The sequence below is a fragment of the Oratosquilla oratoria genome, chromosome 15, assembly GCF_046742065.1.
Source record: "Oratosquilla oratoria isolate Oo_2021 chromosome 15, ASM4674206v1, whole genome shotgun sequence".
Classification (NCBI taxonomy): Eukaryota; Metazoa; Arthropoda; class Malacostraca; order Stomatopoda; family Squillidae; genus Oratosquilla; species Oratosquilla oratoria.
In genome coordinates, this window is record NC_134791.1 from 66,390,264 (window position 1) to 66,411,181 (window position 20,918).

The following is a 20,918-nucleotide window of genomic DNA, read 5'->3' on the forward strand; positions in this document are numbered from 1 at the left end:
TTGTTTTATTATATTTATAATGCTTTATTTCACAGCTCTCGATATCACTATTAGCGGTCTTTCCTAAACTTATTATTATTATTTATTATTGTAATGACTTTTTCATTATTTTATATGGTGTATTATATTTACAATGGTTTATTTCATAGCTCTCGATATCACTTTATATAAAAAGGTGAGTGAAATGAGAGTGTAGACCTCCTCCTCACTCTCACTGCTATACACAAGCCTCCTTTTAGTTGGGGGAGCCATTATAAGCAATAATAAGGTCAGCGGATATGATTAGATGGCACTTTTAACACTTTTTTGGGAGCGTGATAGGGTGCGTAATGTACCCTTCAAAAGCGAGGCTCACACTGCCTGTGCTTGCCTGAGTGGCAGGCTACAGAGCCAGGGGTGGGGGGGAGGGATAGGTCTACAACACTACCAATTTTCACAGGGATATCAATTACAGTGCATTTGTGGTACGTCCGTGAACATCGTGTCACTCCGGTGGCTTATCGGTCTTCCCCGGTAAAGCCATTCCGGTGGCTTATCGGACTTTACGGGTTAAGGATGAGGTACTTAGCTTCCTTGACTGCGGCACCAGTGTGCCCATTGGACTGGGAGTAGTTTGGGGAGGTGACCAAATGGTGGACACCCCAGTGTTCCGTGAAGCGGTTAAACTTAGCACTGGTAAATGGGGGGCCACCATCAGTGTGAAGGCGGAGGGGATACTGACCTCCTGGAAGTACCACCAGAACTTCCGGATGACTCGGGTAGCCGTCGTGTCCTGGCCACAGGGCACAATGATGGGCCAACCTGAGATCCTGTCCGCTATAACCAGGAATGACTTTCGTTTGACGTGAAAGAAATCGGCAGACACGGACTCAAAGAGCTGGGTGGGGTGGTCATTGCACAGCAGAGGTTCTTGCTGCTGACTGGGGCACAGCACCTGGCAATGCTCGCAGGCCTCCACCATGCTCTTGATGTCAGAGTCGATGCCAGGCCAGAAGACGGTATGTTGAGCCCGTTGCTTGTTGGCTTCCATGCCATGGTGGCTGCCTTGGAGGTGGGCCAGCAATCGCTTCTGTAGGGCAGCGGGGACAGCGATATGCTGCCCATAGAGCACCGGGTCCCCGTCGGCAGAGAGGTGCCCCAAAGCTTCCAGTATGGGAGGACGGAGCTGGGTAGGGTGAGGAGGTTGGACGGGAACCCGGAGGACATGCAGGCAAGCAGGTGGCTGTAGGCGGGGTCCACCTGTGCCGTGGGCTGGAGTTCCTGGAGCATCCTGTCAGCATCGGGTGATGGTCTGCCCCCGCAAGCGCCGGCATAGCCGGTGACAACGCTCCTGACATGTGCAGCGTCCTTGTCACAGTTAGTCTTGTCCTCCAACGTAGGGCAGGAGACTGGGGTTTGTGAGAGGGCATCAGGTATGCACAGCTGCTTCCCGGTGCACCACTTCGCCATGAAGACGAAGGGCAAGAGCCTCTCCTTGAGCCGCTGTAGGCGGGGGTTCTCGACGGCATCCAGGGTGTATGAGTTAAGGATGGGGATGAGCGGACGATGGTCTGTCAACAACGTGAAGTTGGGCAATCCAAACAGGTACAATTTGCATTTGGACACAGCCCACGTGGCAGCAAGCATCTCCAGTTCAATCATGGCATATCAGGTTTTGATGTCCTTCAGGAATCGTGAGCCACACTGGACGAGACGCAGGTGCCCCTGATTGGGGTTCTGGAGGATAGTGTACCTGATGTCATAAAGGCGCAACACATACGTCTGCAGTACCACCAGCAGGGCAGGGTCGAAGGGCACCAGCACAGGTGGTGACAACAGAGCTCGTTTGACATTGGCAAAAGCCTTGTCATGATCCGGTGTCCAGGTAAATGAGCACTTGGGACTCAGCAGAGGCCGTAGGGGTTGAGTGAAGTCCGCCAGTTGATTCACCAAGCCCATGAAGGAGCGTAGATTGGTGAAGTTGGCAGGTGTGGGGAAGTCCTGTATGGCCCTTACCTTGTCCTCATCAGCAGATATGCAGTCGGTGGAGAGGCGACAGCCACAGAAGTTGACGCTGGGGGGGTGGCGACTGTGAATTTCTCCTTGTTAAGTGTGATGCTGTGGATGCGGCATCTGGTAAACATGTGGTGGATCCTTTGGAAGTGGGACGAGAAGTCTTTGTCGAACAGGAGGATATCATCCACCACTTTAACATAGTTGGCCAAGCCTTGCAGAACTGCGTCTCTCTGGAGGCAGTAGGCGTCACCGGCTGCTGAGAAGCCCATTGGTCCCCAGCAGTGCTTGTACTGCCCATATGGGGTGATGAATGTGGTTAGGTGCTGGTCCTCTTCTGTGAGGCCTATCTGCCAGTAACCGTGGAGGACGTCCACCATTGTAAAGAACCTCGCAGAGGGGGTGATGCTGCAGACCACTGCAAACAGCGTGGACAAAGGATGAGTGGGGAGCAATACCTGAGAGTTGAGTTTAGTCAGGTCGACCATGATGAGTATGCCCTTATCCTTGGCCACAAGGACCATTGGGTGGCACCATTCCTAAGGTTCCTTGCTGACAGGTGTAATGATACCTTGCTGCACCATTGAGTCAAGTTCTTCCCTCACTTGATCCCAGAATACGAATGGTATTGGCATGGGCGTGTGGATGGTGAAGGGCACCACGTCGGCCTTCAGGTGGATTCTCATGGGGGGACCCACCATCTTCCTAGGGGGGTGGTGCGGAGGTCATCCTTGGAGACCAGCACGTCATTGAATTCCCGCAGGAAGTAGTCACGAGCGGCGGCTGGTGAGCTGTCAGAGGGAAATGTTAGTGCAGCGCACCTATTTGTGTACGTCACCTCCAGGATAGGCTTCAGGAAGTTGGACGGGATTATGGTCAACTCCTGATAGTGGCTGAAGGAGAGGAGCGGGGTTTGGACCCCCTCATGAACCCATACATCGGCAGTGCAATTTCTGTCACCGAGCGTCAAAGTAGCCTGGAAGCGTCCCACTGTGGGGGGCATCTGGGATCCGTCAGCCATGTATGTTGGCGCTGAGAGTGGCAGCTGCAAGCTAGCCCTAGATATCCCCAGTGTGCCCAGGTGCTGGGCGCCTATCACTGTGACATCTGCGCCTGTGTCCGGCAGCATAAGCAGGCTTGAGGACACATTCCCAAAGCAGATGTGGATGCCGAAACGGTGCACACATATGGGTTACCCTGGCAGTCCTAAACTGTCCCCCTCACCAACTCATGCGAGCGGCAGTTGGTCACTACCTCCTGCAGTGACGCGGTTGCGGGGAGGGAGCAGATGCGCTGTACAAGTTTCTCGTCCCTGATGCCCATGACCATTTTCATCTGGGCCTCTGTGCAAGTGATAGCACCTATGGTGCACAGGTCTACCTCCCAGGCCTTGTCCTTAGCACAGCCATAGAAGTTGTCAAAGGACTCGCCTTGTGCTTGCCTACATTGGAACAGGTCACAGCACCAGAGGGCCTCAACTCACGCGTCTTGGAGGTGGGATTGCAGCCAGTTGAGCACTTCGTCGGCCAAGAGTAGGGTATTGTGGGGCATGTTCAGTGAGTTCCGCAAAACTGCATGTACGCTGAGAGACGAGCACAATCTGAGTTGTATAAGCTGTATATCGTGTGGCATCCTATTGACACTGATCATAGTGATGTAGTTGACCCAGTTGCGGCACCACAATAGGAACAACTGGAAGTTGGCGTTGGCCTGCAATGGCGGCGGGCGCAGGACCATCAGGTTGCCCGGCAGGTGAGGGGCGGATGGCACTCTTGTGACAGGCAGGGCCGGGGCGGACAGAATAGGCGGAGGGCTCAATTAAGGGGACGTTGTGTGAGTGATATGGGGTAGGAGTTGTTGCAGAGTCTCTGCCATTGCATCAATTTTCGCATGGCCTTCCCTTCATTCATCTTGTATCACCGCTGGGCATTGCCCGATGTTGCCCTCTAGCGACAAAAGTGAATCACTCCGTTGTGCCATGGACCGGGCTTGGGGGTGCAATCTATGTGAGTCAACTGGAGTGTTGTGTGATGTCAGCGTTGTTCCCTACTTGGGTTGCAATCACATCGGGTGCACTCTACTGAGAGGCACTGTATCCAAGGGGTTGGGATGAAAGGCCTCTTTGTTAGCTACTCTACGGGCCCTCCGAAGCGTGTCACATGGTAGGGCTCCTCTGAACTGCACTGCACTGTATGGTCCAATGTGCATGCTATTGCAGGATTCCATCAACACTTCGTTCATGTAGGCACCACCGGATCGTGTTTTGTCATGCTACTGTCACTTGTTTGCTTGTATGCCACCGATTAACGAACCATGCTTGTGTTTCACTGTTGCATGTTGCAAGGATACTTGCAATTGCAAGCATCCTACTCACCTACTCACCGGTCCTGGAGCCGCAGCGTCTACGTCGTGGGACCACCCCCCAACCCCAAGAGTTGGGGGCCAAACAGTGGCAACCTGCCCTGGTCACCGGCTCTACGCAGGTGGCACCGATCCCCAAGAGGAGCTACGTCTGCCTTGGGGAGTACCACAATCCTTTTTCTCAACATGCAATATTACGTTTTTTCTGCACCGAGGGGTGATTTTCTGGCGATCACCCCTCTTCTTCTACTTTTAGCCGGAGATGTAGAGAGCAATCCTGGGCCCACCACAAAATACACATGCCCAACATGCTCTAAACCCATTACTTCGAGCAGACAGACAAAGGGCTCAGTTCAGTGCAATATGTGCAAAAACTGGGCCCACCTCACTTGTACAACACTTGCTGACACAAACCAATACACAAACACTTGGACATGTTCTACCTGCCCTCCAGTAACCCCACTCCCACCTCCCCAATCACAGCCAGCACCCTTACCCACTCCCAGTTTCCCTTTGCCCTTATCCCCAATCAGTACTCCCCTTCCTTTGTCCCCAATCTCTCCTTTCCCCCCTCTAACCCAGATCCTATACCTTCCCCATTAACACCCCAACCTCAACCCCAAACGGCAACATACAACACATACAGAACACACAACATCAACCTATTACAACACAACATTGACGGTATTAACACGAAAAAACATGAACTCGAACACTTTCTTAAACAACACAACATACACATTGCAATTATACAAGAAACAAAACTAAGACACTCACACAAAACACCATCATTTCATAATTACACCACCATCAGACAAGACCGGACCGACGGCAATGGCGGTGGACTCATCACCCTGATCCACCACTCCATCCGTTTTGTGGACACAAGTGCCACAACCAAAATTCTCCTCCCTACCACAGATAACAATACAGAAATCCAATCCATTCGAATCCGCACAGGCAACAAATCAACACTGACAATAGTTAACATGTACATTCCCCCCCAATCATCCCCCACAGTTCCAAACACCTTCAGACCTCAATTTAGCCAACTAGCCTCAATCCCCAACCTGATCATGGGTGGTGACTTCAACGCTAAGTCGTCTGCCTGGTATGTCGACAACCCTGACACAGACAGAGGGCTTGATATACAGACTCAGTTTGACTCATTGACTATCATGAACAACACACATAATCATACACATATCCCACACCAAGCCCTCTACACTCCCTCCTTTCCTGATATCACCTTTTGCTCCCCCTGCCTAACCCCAACAACATCATGGAGAGTGATCGGAACCCTTGGTTCTGACCACCTTCCAATCATCATCACCACCAAAACAAGATGCACCCCAGTTGGCCACAGACACACATACACTAATTACAAGAGAGCTAACTGGGAAGCTTTTACTGAAGAGACAGAACAACATTTTGAAACACTTAACAGTACACCAATCACAAACATAAACAATGCTGTGCACACTTTTAATACAATCATACAAAACGCAGACAAGAGATACATCCCTAGAGGCAACAGAAAATCACACAACCCCAACTTCACACCAGAAATCCAAGGCCACATCAGACAATGAGACACACTTAAACACAATACCCCCACACCTATCCCTCAAAACATGGCAGACCAAATACAAACACTAAACACTGTGATTGCCAATAAAATACATGAACAAAAAACACAAAATTGGCAAAACTTTATCAATACACTTGATCACAAAACAAACACCAGTAAATTGTACAAAACACTCAACAGCATTACACTATCCAACAGTAACACAACACGCTCTCACGCAGCAATAATCACAACAACAGACAATCTACCCTCAAACAGACAACAAGCAAACACACTCATAAATCATTTTGCACAGACAAGCCATCTCACTTCTCACCCTGACGACCGACGCACTATTTGACGTAAGAAAGACTCCCACAGATTCAGACTATACACCCTTCATAGACAGTCAGACAAAACACATAATACATAATCTCAAGCACTCATCCGCCTGTGGCCCTGATAAGATAAGTAACATCCACCTAAAACACATTGGACCGCAAGGTATACATGCACTCGCAAACATTGCAAACTACAGCTATTCACACAACACTATACCCGACATCTGGAAACATGGTAAAATAATCACCATTCCAAAACCGAACAAAGACCCAACAATCCCAACATCGCACCGCCCAATCACACTTCTCTGCACCCCCTCTAAAATCATTGAACGCCTAATACTTCAACTTGTCACACCACATATTCCCCTTGCTGACTCACAACACAGTTTTAGGCCACTACACTACACAAACACTCTTCTGATAAACCTCACACAAAGAATTTTAGATGGCATCAATTCAGATAGGCCCCACCACAGAACACTTCTTATAACATTAGACATTAGTAAAGCTTTTCATGCTATACCCTGCCACAACCTAACAAATAAAGTATATAACACAGACATGCATAATAACACCAAAAGATGGCTGGCCAATTATCTTGCAGGTAGGAATGCTTACGTGTCATATAATGGCCAATCATCGCACATCAGAAACATTAAGAATGGAGTACCACAGGGCTCTGTTCTATCCCCCACACTCTTTAATCTATACATGCATGACTTACCCACACCAGACACCTCAGAAATACAAATCTCTTCCTACGCAGACGACATAACAATCACATGCACACATCGTAACACAGACAAAGCTGCAGAAATAATCCAGCCATACCTTGATACACTCAACACATGGTTCATCACAAACAGACTCAAAATAGCTCCAACCAAATCTACAGCAACACTTCTCACCAACTGGACAAAAGAACACAAATACGTACCTCATCTCTACATCAACAACACTCTAATACCACACACAAACACACCGAAAATTCTTGGTGTAACATACGATACATCCATGTCTTTCAAACAACACATCACAAACATAAAAAACAAATGCACACCTAGACTTAACGCACTTAACCTCTTCAGTACGGGCCAAAATCTCGCGGGCAGCATTAGCTGCCAGACGTACGATGTGTCGTAATAATACTCGCATCATAAAATATAGTCACCGCTTATATCGATCGTTCTCTCTTTCACCCGTGAATTTTGATAACCATAGAAAATGTGATGAAGACAGTTTAGAGAGTATGTCATTACGCAGGGGCAACTACAATAAATATAATCAAGACGCCGATATGGCAGCCTCGTGTATCCACTTGCTCCTCATGCCGCCTACGTATGCGGCACCATATGGAAGGGGTTAAGTCAATTACTGGAACAACATTTGGACAAAACAAAGAAACTAATACAACAATATACAAACAATGCATACACTCAGTGATGAATTATGCGAGTCCTGCATGGGCTCCTAATCTCAGTGAAACACACCACAACACCCTTCAAATCATACAAAACAAAGCCCTAAAAACAATTACAGGCTGCACAAATACAACACCTACAGACCATTTACACCATGAAACAAAAGTCCTCAAAGTCAAGGACCACCTCGACATGAGAGGCACACAAACACTTGCTGCAGCCACCACAAACACATCACACCTGCTACACTACATAGCAGAACACCCACACACACCAAGAAACATTAAAACAACACCCAAAAACCTGTATCACACACAGATACTCTCTTCTCTTCCTCCACAACCACCAAATACCAGCCTCCGGAAACATATTCATAATCATATCACTCACCGCTCCATTAACACACTGAAAGACAACACACTGCTGCATGCCAGACCCCCTGATATCCACCCTTCTGAATCCTCTCTCCTACGAAAGGACAGAGTCCACCTGGCCAGACTGCGGTGCGGCCACCACACAGCACTTCTAAGCTACCAGAAGAGGCTGGATGACCGCATTGTGAACAGCTGCCCCGGATGTAACACTTCACCCCATACCATACAACACATAATGGAAGACTGCATTATACACAATCATGCACGCAAACAACACAACATACACTCTATAAAGGATTTGTGGGAAAACCCAGTTTTGGCTGTGGCATTCCTTGGGGAGACGGGACTGCTCGGACAGACAGTCTAGGGAACGACAACAACAACAACAATCCTACTCACCGTGCCATATTTGCAAGCAAAGTTGCCTAGGGCAGCAGTGAAACAGGTACAATTCATGGGTTTATTAATTGTAAGGTTATGTATACAGAGGAGGGACACGACGTGCCCAAGGAATCTAAAGAGTAACTGGCCCATGGGTCTTTGTTGGATGTATGAAAAGGCTTTTGTCCGGGGGCGTTGCTGTTGGTCAGAGCATGCCATTACACCATTGCACACTGTTGTATACTGTGCTAGTCTCCTATGCCAATTACACTATACCACAGTATCGAAAACCCAAAAATGGTCTTTCTTCATAGTTATCTAATTGTCTTCTTATGCCTAGTGGGGTCTCCATGCTCTTTGTTTACATTTCATTTCACTGCTCTGGCACCAGGAGTCTCATCTGGCCTATTTTAATTTCCTTCCATCTTTCAATATTCACTAATTTTCACTATATCATCTTACCTTGGGCATCCATGAGCACTACCCCTTCCCATTCAACACAACCTAGGTATCCTGATATTGTAACACTGACAAAAGGTCTTGTTTTTAATGTAGTCCCCAAGAGCACCAATTTTTGATGTGTTGACAGGCTGATGATCAGTGATGGTGTGTGTGTATTTTCCTAGTTGTATTTTACAGGATGAGAGCTATGCTTGTAGTAACCCACTTTTGTATCTCTCTACATCCAGTTTGTTCTTAACCTCTTCACTCCGGGCCAAAATCTCGCGGGCAGCATTATCTGCCAGACGTACGATGTGTCGTAATAATACTCACATCATAAAATATAGTCACCGCTTATATCGATCGTTCTCTCTTTCACCCGTGAATTTTGATAACCATAGAAAATGTGATGAAGACAGTTTAGAGAGTATGTCATTACGCAGGGGCAACTACAATAAATATAATCAAGACGCCGATATGGTAGCCTCGCATATCCACTTGCTCCTCATGTCGTCTACGTATGCGGCACCGTATGGAAGGGGTTAACCACTTCCATACGGTGACGCCTACGTGGGTGGCATGAGGAGCAAGTGGGTACTCGATGATGCCGACGTCGCCATCTTGATTATATTTATTGTAGTCGTACCTACGTAATTTCCATTCTCTCTAAACTGGCTTCATCAATTTTCTATGGTTATCAAAATACACGGGTGAAAGAGAACGAACGATTGAGCACTGACTTTATTTTTTATAATGCGATTATTATGACACAACATTGCACGTCGGGCAGCTAATGCTGCCAGATGTGCAATGTGCCCCGGAGTGAAGAGGTTAAAATCTTGTATAGTTTTGGCACTCACTGTTTCCCCATTTAGTTTGTTCCAGACATCAATCACTCTGTGTGGAAAGCTATTCTTTTTCAAATCTCTTCTCTAACTGTCCTTCTTTAGCTTATTCTCATGTCCTCTTGTTTCTCTTGTGTCCCATTTTAGTAAGTCATCTCTATCAAGAACTTCCATCCCTATCATAATTCTGTAAATAGTCAGCAAATCGCCTCTTTCTCTTTTCTGTTCCAGTATTGATAGATGTGTGTGTGTGTGTTTTATATATATATATATATATATATATATATATATATATATATGTATATGAATGAGTTCATATTTATATATTCATTTAAAAGATAGGTTTAATTTCTCATATATGTTTTCATTAATTTCCAAATAACAGACCAATGAAAAATATGAAGATACACCAAGGAAAGACAGCAGAAATAGGAAAGAGTGAGTATTTTTGCATTTCACCTTTTATTTACTCATAGCTTGATTGGTAACATGCACTCATGGCTTGATTGGTAACATGCACATCAGGTAACTGCGTGGGGATTTCGGCATCTGTTTGAGTCCTGGCCACAGTGCTGAGGTTAGGAAAGGCATCCCCTCTAAGTAAAAGTCTCTGACTGCTGCTCACCTCAGAGCTGAGGTGACTTGGCCATCACTGTGTGATACATCAGCTCTTACAGGCAAACAGTGGACACTGTCTCCAGCATTCATGTATGAACTGTTCTGGACTACCTGCGAGGTTGAGGTCTAAGTGGATACCAAGCCTTGACCCCCCCCCCAAAAAAAAAAAAAAATGATGTCAAGCAAACTATTAATTTTTTGAACAGGACTTCAGTAACTTTTCTGAAAATTAAATTAATGTTTACTTTATAAGTAATCAAACAACCTATGTAATCTAGCAGTTATTGGTGATTTTTAATTGATTATGTAGTGTGGGTAGTCTCCTGCCCACACTGCAACAGACTATCCAAGGCAAGTCTCAGACTTATCAGTCATCTTTACTCACACAACCCCAAATGATTAATATGCATAGATACCATTACATATTTACCAAAAGTCGTGGTTGTCTTTGGCTGTGAAGGAAAAACCAGTTATTTTTAATTATGTAACATGCATGAAATGAGTAATGAGTATATACATATACATACACCAAAGGCTTTTTTCCCCCTGATAAGGGAGGTAGCCAAAAAACAAAGGCATAAAAACCACTCCCACCCATTCCATCCCTATCACACTCCACTCCCCTCTACCCTCTTCACTCCCTCTTATCTTGGCACCTCCTAGATGATGGGTCATCCCTGCATCTTGCTCACTGCCCTGGGTCAGAAGCAGTGTCACAAGACAGCACATCCACAGCAAGGCCACTTCATTAAATCGGTAACACCCCCTCTTCATCCCCTCATGCAGAAAAGAAGACAAGGAGAAATCTCTTTGGGCTGTGTCAAATTATTTCTCACACACAAGTCAAATCTTAGAGATAGAGAGGGAAATGAGCAAAAGTAGGATACAGTGGGAGAATGAAATTATGGACTTAAGAAATGAAATCGTTGGACTGATGGATCGGTTAGTGCAAACAAACATTGAGATTTCAAACCAGAGGAAAACTAACTTAGATCTAAGAAACGAGATTAAGGAAATGAAAAAGGATATAAGGGAGCTGAAGAGTGATAATGAAAAGAAGAGAATTAATGATACTACCAATAGCAAAAACTTAAAAAAAGAGGTAAACAACAAAATACAAGAAAGACTGAAAAAATCTAAGAGAACTTAGGTGACTAAAGTATCCAAAATATTAAGAAATGGAAGGAAAACATTGAAAATAAAGAAATTGTATTCAAAGAAATAGTCCAACAACAAATGCAGGAAAATGCAAAAGACACAATTATCCAAGTAATTAATGAAAAAACAAATTGGGTCAGAGACATAGTGGACAGGAAAAAATGTATTGTGATATATGGACTAAAAGAAAAACATGGTTTGGCGAGGTACATGAGTAAAAGAAGAAAAAGAGAGAGCAATAGAAATCCCAAAAGAAATTCAGGATGGAGCCCAAGATGCAGATAAAGACGTTGACAATACATATAGGCTTGGTCACTATTCTAAGGATAGAAATCGACCCCTAAAGATGAAACTAAGATCACAAATGGTAGGAGAAGACATATTTGAAAAAGTAGGTAACTTGACAAGGAGTGAAAAGTACAATAAGATATGGATAAAAAGAGAAATGAGTATTGAGGAATTAGAAAAAGACACTAAGAGATGAAGCAAAAAAAAAAAATGCAAAGAGAACAGAGACAAAAAGCAAGGAATTCCAGTGGAAAGTAATCGACATGAGACTGAGGAAGGAAATGGTACATCAGAATGGGCGAACCAAAGATTAACCCCTTCCATACGGTGCCGCACAAGTAGGCGTCATGGGGAGCGAGTGTATTCGCGAGGCTGCCATATCGGCGTCTTGATTATATTTATTGTAGTCACCCCTCCATAATGACATTCTTTCTAATTCTTTTGTAATCGCATTTTCTATGGTTATCAAAATTCACGGGTGAAGAGAGAACGATCGATATAAGCGGTGACTATATTTTATGATGCGAGTATTATTACGACACGTCGTACGGCTGACATTGGCTGCTGCCACCGAGATCTAAGTCCATGAAGCCTACGTGTGCGGCACCGTATGGAAGGGGTTAAAAAAAAAAAAAAAAATGGAGAAAGAAGAAAATTGAAAGTGGCCGATACCAACATCGACGGATTAATGAGTATATACATATACATACACCAAAGGCTTTTTTCCTGCTAGAAGAAAAACCAGACAATGGGAATTGTGGAGACTAAACTAAGGGGTGAAATACCATCCATTGATGTTAGACATGGACCATACAATTACTGGATTAAAAACAGAGACAAGAAACAGGGAGGAGGAATCATGTTCTTGGCCAAGAAAAACTTGAATGTGACAAAAATTGCAGAGGGCAAAGGTAATGTAGAACTGATCATGATAAAAGTTGAAGACAAGGACATGAAAAATAGAAAGTTTGTGGTGATTTATGTGCCCCCAAAAATGAATGCTTGGAAAGAGAATAAGCATACGAAAATGCTAGAAGATACAAGGCAATCATTAAATGAGATACTATTGGGTGGGGGTAATCTGGTAATTATGGGGAACTGCAATTGCAAAAAAATTTGTTGGGAAAACACGACAGTGAGAGGAGGAGATGACTTGTGGGGTAATGTACTACTGGATATGACCATGGAATATACAATGACTCAGTGGGTCAGTGAAAACACTAGATACAGAAATAACGAGGAGCTGTCGAAACTAGATTTAATATTTACAATAGAACCTGAAATTGTGGATAAAATCCAATAGAAGACACCAATTGGAAAGAGTGACCATATACTCATTGAAACTGAACTAAAGGAAGAAATATACTTGGAGAAAAATGAAAAGCATAGGAAAGGAAGATTGATGTACAACAAAACGGACTTTGCAAAACTAAAGAAATTCTTACAGAATGCAAACTGGGAACAATTTTACATGGAAGAGACAAAAGTGGAAGAGAAATGTGATATCTTGATGGATGATTACAATGAAGGGGTGAATAGACACATACCAAAACAGAAGCCAGAGAGTGTACATTAAATGCTGGCTCAACAGAAGATGCAGTGAGGCAAAAAATAGAAGAGATAGAGCTTGGAAAAGGTGGGGAAAAGATATAAAACCTGGAAAATGGCAAGTTTATATAAACTATAGAAATGAGTATGTTAAAGTGAGAAGAGAGGAAAAAGGGAACCATGAAAAGGATATTATAGATAAATGCAAAGAGCAACCCAAGCTATTCTATCAATATGTGAATGGTAAACTTAGAAATAAACAGGAAATGGTGAAACTATGCCAAGGGAATATAGAATACACAGAAGAATTAGAAATGGCTGAAGTCATGAATAATCACCTCAAGTCTGTCTTCACTAGAGAGAAAGCACAATATTGGGACAAAGGTAATGAAAGGCGATCTCCCCCCATGAGTGAGATAACACAAAAAGAAATATTGGAACACCTATCAAACCTTGATGTCAGGAAATCACATGGCCTGGATGGAATTGCAAATTGGATTCTAAAAGAATGCAAAGAAGAACTAATGGACAAAATACATAACATAATAAATTGCTCACTCAAAGAATGAAAATACCAAAAGACTGGGAAAATGCTAACATTGTACCAATATACAAAGGAGGAAACAAGGAAGAACCAACTAACTATAGGCCAGTCTCACTAACAAGCACTATAGCCAAAATTTGTGAGAAAATCATCAAGAATAGATGGGTAAAACACCTTGAAGACAATAATATAATAATCCCAAGACAATTTGGGTTCAGACAAGGAAGATTATGTGCCACAAACTTAATATGTTTTTACTCAAGATTAATAGATATAGTGCAAGAAAGGAATGGATGGGCTGATTGTGCCTTCCTGGGCTTACAAAAAGCTTTTGACAAAGTACCACACAAAAAATTATTAAAAAAAAAAAAAAACCTGGAACATATAGGAGGGATACAAGGGAACCTACTAAAATGGATGGAGGACTTCCTGATTGGTAGAAAGATGAGAGTAGTGCTCAGAGAAAAATATTCAGATTGGAAAGAGATTATCAGTGGAGTACCGCAAGGAACTGTATTGGCTCCAGTAATGTTTGCCATTTATGTGAATGACATGGATGATGATGTGAAATGTTACATGAGCTTCTTTGCAGATGATGCCAAACTGTTAACCACTTCACTACGGGACTTAAATCTCGCGGGCAGCAGCCAATGCCAGCCGTACGACGTGTCGTAATAATACTCGCATCATAAAATATAGTCATGGCTTATATCGATCGTTCTCTCTTTCACCCGTGAATTTTGAAAACCACAGAGAATGGGATTAAGAGCAGATTAGGGAGAATATAAAAACACAGGGGCGACTACAATAAATATAATCAAGACGCCGATATGGTAGCGTCACGAATCCACTTGCTCCTCATGACGCCTATGTGTGCGGCACCGTATGGAAGGGGTTAAGGAAAGGAAAAACTGAAAAGGATTGTGAATCACTGCAGGAAGACCTGAATAAGCTATGGGATTGGAGTCAGGAATGGGAAGTGGACTTCAATATTAAGAAGTGTAGCATAAAGGAGTTTGGAAAAAGCAAAAACAGAATATCAGGACAATATAAAATTGGAACGAAGGAGGTAAAGAAGGTAGGATCCGAAAAAGATTTGGGTGTAATTATCTCAAATGACTTGTCCTATGGCAAACAGATAAACAGAATTGTCGGAGAATCCTATAACTTGCTAAGATCAATAAAAGTGGCATTTACATATTTGGACAAAGAAATAATTGAAAAAAAAATATTGGTCACACTGATAAGGCCTAGACTAGAATATGCGGCGACATTGTGGTGACCCAGTACCAAAAAGAATATAAAGAAAGTAGAAAGAATCCAGAGAGCAGTAACAAAAATGGCATCTGCACTTGCAAACTTGTCATATGAGGAGAGATTGGCTGAACTAGATTTACCGACTCTGGAGCAAAGAAGAGAGAGAGGTGACCTACTGACCATCTACAGAATCATGAAAGGCACAGAAATACTTAATAGAGAGGACTTGTTCAACTGGGACAGGAGAAGCACCAGAGGGCATGGAAAGAAAATAAAAAAACATAGCTACAGAAGAGATCTGAAGAAAAACAGTTTTCCACATAGAGTGGTGGACACTTGGAACAAACTGGACAAGGAAATAGTGTGCGCAAACACCATTCATGAGTTTAAGAGCAAACTAGACACTGCAAGATACAAAGGCGGGACACCACGAGTGTAGCTCCCCTTCCTGTAAAATACAACTAGGTAAATACATACTCCCTTACCCCCCATCCCCCACCCATTCCACCTCATGCATTACAGCATCATCCATATACAACCATTCTCCATTCACCCCTGTCTTCTGTCCTCTCCCATCCTTCCACAACAGACATTTCCCTCTTTCCCAAAGCCCCTTTTACCCCATCCATCCATCTCATCCTGGGTCACTCATTCATGTTTACTCCTTCCACATCTGCCTTCCACTCGTCATTTACTAGTCTTTCTTCACTCATTCTTTCCATGTGTCCAAACCATCCTAATACTCTTTCATCAACACTATCTCCCAACTCCCTTTCCACCCCATTCTCCTCACCTCATTTCTCACTCTATCTAGCCTAGTAACCCTTATCATACTTCTCAGGCACCTCATCTCAAACACATTCAAACTCCTCCTCTCTTATGTTCCACGTTCTGCCCCATACAGTGCTGTCGGCACAATCACTCCTTCATATAATCTCCTCTTAGCATCCATTCCCAAATGTCTATTTCTCATTACACTTTTTAATTCACCAAGGCATTTACTCATTTCTCTCAATCTACATTCTACTTTCACCTCCACTCCTCCCTCTCCTGCCACATTCTCACCCAAGTATCAAAAACTGTCCACTTCCTGCAGTCTCTCTCCCTTAATACTCACTTCCAGTCTGCTGCCACTTTCCTTGTACATCTCATCACCTTACTTTTACCCACATTTATCTTCAACTTCCTTATTCTGCACACCATCCCAAACTCTGTCACCAACTTCCTCAATCCCTCCTCTGATTCCGTTACAAGCACAGTGTCATCCGCAAACAACAGGTGGCTTATCTCCCACTTTTTTCCATTTTCTTTAACCATCTCCAACCCCTGACCCACTACCCTCGCATTTACCTCTTGCACCACCCTATCCATGTATAAATTGAACAGCCAGGGTGACATAACACATCTCTGACAAAGTCCCACCTTTACCTCAAACCACTCTCTCCATTTCTAATCCTGACACACAATCTACTACTATCGTAAAAACTTTTGAGAGCTCCTAAAAGCTTTCCTCCTATCCCATATATCTGCAATACCTCCTACAGTACCTTCTTGTCCACTCTGTCATAAGCCTTTTCCAAGTCCATAAAAGCCCAAAAAACATCCTTACCTTTTCTTGTAGCTTTCTCACATATCTGTCTTAGCACAAAAATCTGATCTATGCAACCCCTGCCTGTCCTAAACCCACACTGTTCCTCACTAATTACTCCCTCTGTTCCTCTCCTAATCCTCTCAATCAATACCCTCCCATAAGCCTTCCCAACTACACTTAACAAGCTAATTCCTCTGAAAATACTCCACTCACATTTGTCCCCCTTTCCCTTGTAAAGTGGAACTATACAGGCACTCCTCCAGTCCTCTGGCACTCTACCCTCTCTTAAACAAACATTAAATAACCTCACCAACCAGTCCACCATCACTGTACCTCCTTTTTTTTTTTCAAATAATATCCATGACATCCATCCAACCCAGGTGCCTTACCTGCTCTTATCATCTTAACAACTGCCTTCACTTCGTCTTTCCTTACTTTTCCATTTTCCTCACTCATTACTGTCATTTTCTTAGCACTTCCCACTGCAACTACCTTTCCCTCCCTATCCTCCTTCACATTTAGCAACTCCCTAAAATACTCTGCTCATCTTCCTCTTACTGCCTTCTCTTCCATTATCATCTCTCCATCTACACCTTTTACCTTTTCTTCTCTACTTGATTCACCTCCTCTTCCTCTTTTAATTTCTTTCCAAAACATCTTTTTATTACTTTCAAAAATTTCTGTCATACTCTTACCCCATTTCATATCTGCTCTCCTTGTTGCCTCCTTTACCTTATGCCTTACTTCTCTTCTCTTTTCTTTGTACCTCTCATATGACTCCCTTGTCCTATTTTGTAACCAATCTGTAAAAGCTCGCTTCTTCTCTTCCATAACCTTCTTTGCTTCCTCATTCCACCACTCACTACCCTTCCTTCTATTTCCTCCTGTCCTCCTTGTTCCACACACCATCTTTGCACACCTTGTGACTTCTGCCTTGAACCATTCCTCCTTCACTCCTACTCCTACTATGAGTATATAGAAGTTGTTTATTGTTGTATATAACATGTAAATGCATAGCAATTGTTGGTATATATATATATATATATATATATATATGTAATATATATGTTAGAGTATATATATATATATATATATATATATATATATATATATATATACATATATGTATATATATATATATATATATATATATATATATATATATATATGCATGTATGTATGTATATATGAGTGTAAAGGTGGTAGAGAAACACGGTTTAGAGCGAGTACACTGTATTACTTAGGTTTCGACTACAAGTATTCTTCATAAGAAGACTTGTAGTCGAAACGGCCGTAATACAGTCATATCGCTCTAAACCGTGTTTCTCTACCACCATTCCACTCATCTGTCCAACAATCATAACATATATATATATATATATATATATATATATGTATATATATAATATACACATATGTATATATATGATATATATATATATAATATATACACATATGTATATATATATATATACATATATATATATATGTATATATATATGTATATATATATGTATAGATGTGTATATATATATATATATATATATATATATGTGTGTATATATATATATATACTGTATATATATATATATATATATATATATATATATATATATATATACATATATATGTTGACTATATTATGACAAATAAGATTGAAGGTGAAAGAAGTAGACGAGGAGTAATGGGAGAATTTCACGCCTTAACGTTTCGACCTGCAGGGTCTTGATCACAAAGCTAACAACTCAAACGTAACAGGATATTTTATACAAGGACGGGTCATCTTATGGGATGCTTCGGAGAGCTTGTTATTTTATTTGCGTATTCTTTTATTATTAATAAGCTTGTGGCTTTTGCTAAACATATAAAGCCTTCTCTATGGTTAATGTTCTTATTAGTGTTGATATTGCTGCCTCAATTGTCTTCCTTAGTTTCTTGGATGATCCTTTATTTAATATGGTTGCGTTGTTCCAGTCTGGAAGGTGACCATGTTTATCCACATGTATTACTATGGAGTTAGATGTCCTATGGGCTTTTACGTTATTTTTATGTTCATTTATCCTTTTATTAAGTCCGCGACCAGATTCACCAAAATATGAAGAGGGACAGCTTTTACACGGGATTTTATAAACAACACTGTTTTCATTAGTGGGATTATTGTCGCTACGTGTTACCAAATGTCCTACTTTGTTACCTGACGTCCTGGCTATTTTGATGCCCGCTTTTAGGAGAAAAGTGTCTAGGAATGGATTAACATTAGTTTGATACTGTGATATATCTGGTTTCATTATTACATTTATTATCATTCTTATTTTTATTTTGATCTTTACTTTTGTTAATTATTTCTTTGGCTTTCTTTTTCAACCTACATAAGAGACCTTTTGGATATTTGAGTTTGATGAAAGTTTCAGTAATATGTTGTAATTCAGGATCTAGAAATTCTTTACTGCATATACGAAATGCTCTTGAGGAAGAAACCCATTATAATACCTGTTTTAGTTCTGTCATCATGTCCTGAGTAGAAGTGTATATAGTCTTCTCTATTGGTGGGTTTCCGGTATACTGAAAATTTCACATTTTTATCTATTCTATGGATAATTGTGTCTAAGAAAGGTAATTTTCCGTTATTTTCATTTTCTGCAGTAAATTGTATATTTTCATTTACATTGTTTAATCTCCTGAGTTTGTTGTTAATGTCTGTATCCTTAGGTACAATTACGAGTATGTCATCAACATACCTAAACCATTTACTATTCCTACCCATTATAGTCATGTATTCTTCTGTTTTGAGTATTTCCATGTATAAATTTGCTAACACTGCAGAAAGGGGACTACCCATGGCGAGGCCAGAATGTTGTCTGTATTCAATATTATTAAAAGTGAAAGCGCCAAATCCTACACAAAGAGAAATTAATTTGAGGTAATCTTTTTTGGGTACAGGTAGATCTTCATTTTTCAAATTATTTACTACTCGTTCAACAGCATTTAGAGGGCCGTTTATTGATACCCGAGTATACAAAGAGATGACATCGTAGCTGGCTAGTTTCTTGTTATTGAAATCTAAAACTTTTAATCTGTTAATTAGATCCGAAGAATTTCGTAGATGTGCATCACTAATAGTTCCTAAAGTATTGGATAAAGGCTTAGCTTACATTTGGCTAACTTATGAGGTGCACTATTGATTCCTGAAGTAATGGGGCGCATAGGAATTCCTGTTTTGTGGATCTTAGGCAGGCCATGCATTCTTGGTGGTATAGGTGCTTCTTCAAGTAAGTTTAATAATTTTTTCCCTTTCTCTGATTTCTTTAATATTTTTCTCGCTTTTGTTGTGAATTTTTCGCCTTCATTTTTTGCGTAACCATTATGTTTTTTCTCGTAAGTTTCACTGTCACTGAGTAAATCTAACATTTTAATATTGTAGTCTTGTTGGTTCATTACTATTATGCATCCTCCTTTATCTGCACTTGTGATTATAATATTTTTGTCTTTATTCAGGCAAATTAAAGCATTGAGAAATCTTTTTGGAATAACACATTTGTTCTTGCTTGCCAAGGCTTGATAGCATGTGGTAATACCTTGAATAAAACCTTTGTCTACATCATCCATTTTCCATATATAGTTTTTGTTTAGATATTCACTAAATTTCTTTTTGTGAATTCTGACCGAATTTCATACCTAACGATAGAGCTTGAGTTTCTGTATCTGAGAGTTGTCTGTCTGACCCATAAGATGACCCGTCCGTGTATAAAATATCCTGTTATGTTTGAGTTGTTAGCTTTGTGATCAAGACCCTGTGGGTCGAAACGTTAAGGCATGAAATTCTCCCATTACTCCTCGTCTACTTCTTTCACCTTCAATCTTATATATATATGTATATATATATATGTGTATATATATGTATATATATATATATATGTATATATATGTATATATATATATATATACTTATACTCTTATATATGTATATATATATATATGTATAATCTTATATATGTATATATATATATATGTATACATATGTACAGAAAAAAACACTGGGAAATAAGAAGCTTAGTCCAAACATTTTCGTCTATTTAAGACATTATCAAGGAATACACAGTTACAGAGACATAGGTGGATATATACATAAAGTAGTAGACAAGCTAGGAACATGGGAAGGACACACAAGATGCTTCATAATCAGGT

General features: G+C 41.7%; 1 protein-coding gene across 2 annotated transcripts in view; it reads left to right on the forward strand.

The window, feature by feature from the left end:
* The window catches only part of LOC143033487 (ribosomal protein S6 kinase delta-1-like), a 329,868-nt gene that overhangs the window by 33,772 nt on the left and 275,178 nt on the right, over positions 1-20,918 (forward strand). For both annotated transcript variants that reach the window (XM_076198986.1, XM_076198987.1), the window contains exon 4: positions 10,115-10,167. In XM_076198986.1, the coding sequence (XP_076055101.1) occupies positions 10,115-10,167 (53 nt within the window). The remainder of the gene's footprint in view (positions 1-10,114; positions 10,168-20,918) is intronic.